The sequence below is a fragment of the Cebus imitator genome, unplaced genomic scaffold (genome assembly GCF_001604975.1).
Source record: "Cebus imitator isolate Cc_AM_T3 unplaced genomic scaffold, Cebus_imitator-1.0 Scaffold102, whole genome shotgun sequence".
NCBI classification, from domain to species: Eukaryota; Metazoa; Chordata; class Mammalia; order Primates; family Cebidae; genus Cebus; species Cebus imitator.
In genome coordinates, this window is record NW_016107417.1 from 1,166,018 (window position 1) to 1,172,983 (window position 6,966).

A 6,966-nucleotide genomic window follows, 5' to 3' on the forward strand; every position below is an offset into this window, starting at 1 on the left:
CAACATAATCTTATATGTTAAAAAAAAAAAAAAAATGAGGAAAGGAATCCACTAAAAATTTACTTGAATAAATGAGTTCAGCAATGTTGCAGAATACATGCTCAATATACAGAAATCAATTGTATTTTTATACATTTGCAATACACAATCAAAAAATAAAATGAAAAAATATTTGATTCATAATTGTATCAAAAAGAATAAAACATTTAGTGGCCAGGTGCAGTGGCTCACATCTGTGATCCCAGTACCTTGGGAGGCCAAGATGGGCAGATCACCCAAGGTCAGCAGTTCAAGACCAACCTGGTCCAACATTGTAAAACCCTGTTTCTACTAAAAAGAAATATTAGCCGGGCAAGGTGGTGGGCACCTGTAATCCCATCTACTTGGGAAGCTGAGGCAGGAGAATCACTTGAACCCAGGAGGTGGAGGTTGCAGTGAGCCAAGATCATGCCACTGCACTACAGCCTGGGCAACAAGAGTGAGACTCCACCTCAGAAAAACAAAACAAAACAAAACAAAACAAAAAAGAATAAAACACTTAGGAATAAATGTAACAAAAGAAGTGAAAAACATACCCTGAAAACTATAAAATAATGTTGAAAGAAATTAAAGCAGATCCAAATAAGTGGAAAAACATCCCATGTTCATGGATTAGAAGACTTAACATTGTTAACATGGCACCATTACCCAAACTGGTTTATAGATTCAGTGCAATCCCTATCAGAATCCCATCTGACTAGAAATTGACAAACTGTATCTAGAGTTCATATATTCTGCCTACAATGGGTTGTGAGAAAAAAGAAAATTCATATAAAATGCAAGGCTCCCAAAATAGTGAAATAACTCTGAAAAAGTAAACAAAGTAGGAAGACTCATACTTTCCAATTTCAAAACTGACTGCAAAGCAACAATAATTGAAACAGTATAGTACTGGCATAAAGACAGACATGTAGACCAATGGAACTAACCTGGGAGTCTGAAAGTAACCCATTTATCTATGGTCAACTGATTTTCGACAAGGGCGACAAGACCATTCACTGGGAAAAGCATAGTCTTTTCAACAAAGGAGGCTAGGAGAACCTTCCATTATACACAAACATTAACTTAAAATGGCTCAAAGACCTAAGTGTAACAGCTAAACCTATAAAACTCTGACAATTCCATAACAAAAAGACAACCCAATTTTTAAAATGGGTAAAGGGACAGGTGTGGTGGCTCATGCCTGTAATTCTAGCACTTTGGGAGGCCAAGGTAGGCAGATTGCTTGAGCCTATGAGTTCAAGACCAGCCTTTTTTTTTTCCCCTCCACCACTGCCACCCAAGACCCTGTCTCTGGACCCTGTCTTTAGACCCTGTCTCTAACAAATAATTAAATAAAGTAATTAAATAATATAATAAAATAATTACAAATAATTAAAAATTTAGTTGGGCATGGCGGCATGCATCTGTAGTCCCAGCTACTTGGATGAGTTGAGCCTGAGAGGTCGAGGTTGCAGTGAGCCATGATCATGTCACTGCACTACATCCTAGGTGACAAGGCCAGACCCCATCTCAAAATAATAAATAAAATTAAATAAAAAATGAGTAAATGATCTGAATAGACATTTCTACAAAGAAGATACACAACTGACCAGTAAGCACATGAAAAGATGCTCAACTTCATTAGTCATCAGGGAAAGGGAAATCAAAATCACTTCTCACCCGCTAGGCTGGCTAGATTCCAAAACAAATGAATGAATAGTAAGTGTTGATGAGGATGTGGAGAAACTGGAACTCTCGCACACTGCTGGTGGTAATGTAAACCAGTACAGCTCCTTTGGAAAACAGCCTGGCAGTTCCTCAATTAAACATTGAGTTATCAATAACCTAGCAATTCCACTCTTAGGTATGTACCCAAGAGAAATGAAAACATATGAAAGAGAAATTAAAACACATGTCAATCAGGCACCATGGCTCACACCTGTAATCCCAGGACTTTGGGAGGCCAAGGCAGGCGGATCATGAGGTCAAGAGATCAAGACCATCCTGGCCAACATGCTGAAACCCCGTCTCTACTAAAAATACAAAAATTAGCTGGGTGTGGTGGCATTTGCCTGTAGTCCCAGCTACTTAGGAGGCTGAGGCAGGAAACCGGGAGGCGGAAATTGCAGTGAGCTGAGATCACGCCATTGCACTCCAGCCTGGGCAACAAGAGCAAAACTCTGTTTCAAAAAACAACAACCAAAAAAACCCATATGTCTACACAAAATCCTGCATATGAATAATTATAGTGGCATTATTCATAATCATCAAATAATGCAGATAACCCAAATGTCTATCAATGGGTTAATAAATAAACAAGGTCTGATATGTTAATACAATAGCCCCAAAAAGGAATGAAGTAGTTACATGCTACAACTTGGATGAACATTGAATATATTATACTAAGTGAAAGAAGCCAGACACAAAAAGCAGCATGTTATAAAATTCCATTCAGATGAGAGCTCAGAATAGGGAAGTCTACGGAAACAGAAAGTAGATGAGTGGTCGCTTGGGACTGGGAGAGGGATGAGGAATTTGGCGAAGAGTTAGCTAAAGGGTAGGGGGTTTCTTCCTGAGGTGACAAAAATGTTCTAAAATTCACTGTGGTGATGTACACATCTGTGAATAAATATACTAAAAGTCATGAAGCTATGTTCCTTAAATGGGTGATTTACACGGTGTGGTATATGAGATTATATCTCAATAAAGCTGGTTTTCTGTTTTTGTTTCAAGTGTTTCCATTGACTGTTAAGGCAACACGGGGCACGTGTTGTGAGAGAAGCTCCTGCTGGAAGGGTCAGGTTCCCAGGCTACCCACAAAGGACTCTGCCCCCAACACAGAAAAGCCAACATTGGTGCAAACAGCTGCCGTGAACCACAGCCTAAATCTTTGTCTTTACGGGAAAATATATGAGGTCAGAAGTCAAGAAACTGGGAACATCTTGACCTTACCTTTCCCCACAAAGGTGGCCACAGGAGCCCAACCACCCTGGCAGTCTGGGTGAGACACGGGCTGCAACAACCCACCTGCCCCTGCCCAGCCCCTGGTAAGTGGCTCAGCCACCCAGAGGCCTGAACCAGGATCTTCAAGGATAGCCCTGCCCTCATTAGTGGTGGCTCTTACTATCTGTCCCCATCCCACCCACCATGTGCCAGGCCCCAACTGACCTCTCAAAGGCCACATTCCGAGTGTCCAGGTGGGTGGAGACGATAGGAGAAGTGAGGCGACTGGCCACGTGCTCCTCGCTGGGCCTCATGGCCGCCAGCAGCGCTTCAGGCTCCTGCAAAGTGATCCCCAGCGTCTCTGCGTGCACCACCTGCCGGTCATGGTCCACTTCCATCACCAGGGCTCCAGCCTCTGCCAGCAGTGGCGGGGTGTACAGAGGGGGTGCAAATCAGTGTCGGGTGCCAGCAGCACAGAGAGGGCTATCATGTACCCTCAGCCGCCTGCTGCCAGGTGGGTCAGCCTTGGCCCCTGGATCCCCTCCACCTCCAGCCTCAGCTTCTACATCTGGAAAGTGGAACAAAGGATAGCACCATCCTCCCAAGCATCGGCAGAAGCTGAGGGCCGAGGCACTGCAGTGAGTGCCTCCTGAGCTCACCCTGGCCCTTGAAGATGAAGCTCCTACGGCCCCGCTGCCAGGTCATGTGCTCGAAACCCAGGAGACTGGTGTCCACTCGCAGGCTCTCACCCCGCTTCCACACGCGGTACACATCGCTCGGACACATCTTGGACACAAGGGGCACTGCAGGGTGCATGGGGGTCACCAGGGATCTCCCAAAGGCCCCGCCCCAATCCCTGGGAGCCCAGAGGTCCCCACTCACCCCAGCTGGTGAACTCCCACTTCATCTCCACATAGAAATCAGGGGCCTAAGAGAGACCAGAGCTGCTTGTCAGGGCCCTGCCTGGTACTGGGTCCAGCAGGCCCAGGAGTCTCTTGTCCACAGCTAGCCCAGCCCTTCATCAAGTTTTTTTTTTTTTTTTAAGACAGAGTTTTCTCTCTTGTTGCCCAGGCTGGACTACAGTGGCTCAATCTCGGCTCACTGCAACCTCGGCATCCCAGGTTCAAGTGATTCTCCTGCCTCAGCCTCCCAAGTAGCTGGGATTATAGGTGCACGCCATCACGCCCGGCTAATTTTGCATTTTTAGTAGAGACAGGGTTTCTCCATGTTGGTCAGGCTGGTCTCAAACTCCCGACCTCAGGTGATCCGCCACACCTCGGTCTCCGAAAGTGCTGGGATTACAGGTGTGAGCCACCCCGCCCATTCTTTTTTTTGAGACTTGCTCTGTCACCCAGGCTGGAGTGCAGTGGGGCAATCACGGCTCACTGCAACCGCTGCCTCCCAAGTAGCTGGGACCACAGGTGTGTCACCACTCCCAGGTAATTTTTGTACTTTTTGTAGAGACGGGGGTTTCACCATGTTGCCCAGGCTGATCTCGAACTCATGGGCTCAAGTGATCCACCCACTTCGGCCTCCCAAAGTGCTGGGAGCCACAACACCTTGCCCTTCATCAAGTCTTGATGCATTGCTATGGTCCAGCTACACCCAACGTCTCTGCCCAGGAGAGGCCTGACAATGGTCCTCGGGCAATGAGGCTGTAAGCACCTGGAGGAGGAGGGCCAACCTCAACCTGACCATGAGCCTGTGCAGGGCCGTAGGAGAGCTTTTGCTTCCACTGGGTCTCAGTGTCCTCCTCTGTAAAGGGAGCAGAGCGGCCCCTTCCAAACCTTCCCCTGGAGTAGGGGGCATGAGGTAGTATACTCTGCAAGCCAGGCCCCTCTGTGTGCTTCCAGAAGGGTGCATGGTAGCAGGTATTCCATAGGCTCAGGCCATAATCTACCGAGTCAACCTGAAGACCCTGCTCCAGGTAATCTGCATTCTTCAGGAGGCCCATAGCTGGCAACACTTCTCTTCCAAAAGACCCAGTATCTCCCACGTGAGCCTGGGTGTCTCTTTCTATGTGACCCTGGGATGGGGTCAAGATAGACAGATCTCCTCGCTGTTGGTGGGAAGCACACTAGACAAACTGTGTGCCCTTCCAAGGCCAGGCCTGGCACGGTAACCAGGGTGGTGCCCTGCCGTGGTACCCCACCTCCATACCTGTGCCCTGCTGTACCTGGCGAAGTTTGTTGAGCAGTTCTGGAATGCCCGCCAGCCTCTGCGTGGCCCTCTGGTAGTCCCGATACTGGAGCACCAGCTGCACCATCTCGGGGTCTCCAGTGCTGACTGCCTCCTGCAGGACTGCGGGCACCAGGCTGCTGAGGGGAGCCCTCCGGATGACCCTGGGCCTGGTTGCTCACTGCCCCCCACCTGCCAGTCTCGGGGGAGCTCCTTGCCCTCGGCAGTACCTGCCCAGCCCTGGCGGTTCTCTTTGCCCACGTTAGCATTGTGCCGAAGGAGCACTCGCACGGACTCCAGGTTTCCCAGAGACACGGCCAGCTCCAGGGGGGTCCGCCCGCGGGGATCCTCCTGTTCAATGTCGTGCTGGGGGAGATGGGACACTCACAAAGGGCAGGAGAGAAGAGGGCAAGGCAGGGAGGCTGCCAGGGCAAGCAGGGTTGGGAATCGCTGTGGGAAACAAGGACGGTGGACTGGCCAGGGAGATGGCAGAGGGTGGCCTGCACGTCCTGGCAGGGGGAGAGGAGAGGGCAGGAGGGACGGCAGAGGCAGAGCCCGGGGCCTGGCAGTGGGGCCTGGTCGGCCAGAGGTGCAGGATGTCAGGAGTTTGGTGGAGCCTGGGGACCAGGACCAGAGTTCTTGTCCTCAGCCTGGCTCAGTGGGGATGCAGAAGCGAGTTCGGGCGAGCAGGGTGAGGCCCAGCGCGGTGGAGACGAGGCCAGAGGCTCCGGGTTAGGGACCGGTGACCTGGGCTTGGGATCGTGCAAGGGAGGGAGGCCCAGGATGTGGCTGTGGAGCTGAGCAGGGGCGGGCGGCCTACAGGACGGAGACCACAGCCTTGGGTGGGGAACCTGGGGAACGGGCCGGGTGCCCTGACGGGGCCTCACCTGGCGGCTGTGCAGTGCGGCCTCTAGTTCGCGGTGCCGGTTCGCCCAGACGAGGCGGTGCAGCGGGAAGGTGGGGCCTGGGCCGGCCATGCTGGGCTTCAGCGCCGCATCCTGGCCCCGCCTCGGCTTCGGGCCTGGCGCGGCCCCCTCGCCTCCCCTCCGCGCCCCAGCTGCGACCCCCGCGGCCCCCGCAGCAGTAGCGGCGGCGGCGGCGGTGGTGGCAGCGCGGGCGGCGGGGCGGGCCAGGCGAGCGGCGGGGCGGGGCGGGGCGGGGCTTCGCGCGCGCCCCCGCCCCCCCCGCAACCATGGCAACCGCGCGCGCCCGAGGAGATGCCCGGCCCTGGGCCGGCCCCCGGCCTCGGTCGGGCCCGGGTCCGCTGAGGCGGCCTGGAGGGCGGGGCCCGGTTACAGCTCTGCCCGCGGCCTGCAGGAGGCGCCCTGAGCCCTGCTCAGACCCCCAGTGGCGTGTCCGGAGGGAGAAGGCGGGTCCCGGGAGGGGCGGGAACTGGGCCCCGGGTGGTGCGCGCGCGTGCGCCGCGAGCCGCGGTCCTGCTGCCGCCGAGCTACCTGCGTTTTCCCGGTCTTCCTACCCCAGGTCCCGCGGGCACCGACTCTGCTGGAGGGTGCGGGTGAAGTGGGGGGACCCGACTCCCCTCGTATCACTGAGCACCCGGCCTGGAGACCAGCCACTAGCCGACGCCACTAAGTGCTCGTCGGCTGAGCGGGAAGCACCTTTCCCTGGCACCTGGCCGGTGTCTGCAAGCCCAGCGATGCGGGGGGCGGCCCCCGGAGCCCTTAAGTCAGGGATAGGAGTTCGGGGAGAGGGGTCACAGGTCCGGGCAGCGGCAGAGCCGTCTCGGCGGAGGACCGCCCGCGGTGAACGGCTGCCTTCGCCGGCCTCACGCCGAGTCCCTTTTGCAGAGGCTGCTCTTGGCTG

At 53.6% G+C, this 6,966-nt stretch overlaps 1 protein-coding gene across 2 annotated transcripts in view; it reads right to left on the minus strand.

Annotated features, from left to right (window-relative positions):
• ANKRD13D (ankyrin repeat domain 13D) overlaps positions 1–6,279 on the minus strand; it is a 14,632-nt gene extending 8,353 nt beyond the window's left edge. The window contains exons 1-6 of one of the 2 annotated variants that reach the window (XM_017537370.2): positions 6,030–6,279; positions 5,373–5,508; positions 5,141–5,265; positions 3,847–3,892; positions 3,624–3,767; positions 3,190–3,379 (exon numbers count right to left, since the gene is read on the minus strand). In XM_017537370.2, the coding sequence (XP_017392859.1) occupies positions 3,190–3,379; positions 3,624–3,767; positions 3,847–3,892; positions 5,141–5,265; positions 5,373–5,508; positions 6,030–6,119 (731 nt within the window). In that variant the 5' untranslated portion in view covers positions 6,120–6,279. Of the gene's footprint in view, positions 1–3,189; positions 3,380–3,623; positions 3,768–3,846; positions 3,893–5,124; positions 5,266–5,372; positions 5,509–6,029 lie in introns of both variants that reach the window. The other variant, XM_017537371.2, reaches the window with a different exon arrangement.
• Between the last annotated feature and the right edge of the window lie 687 nt (positions 6,280–6,966).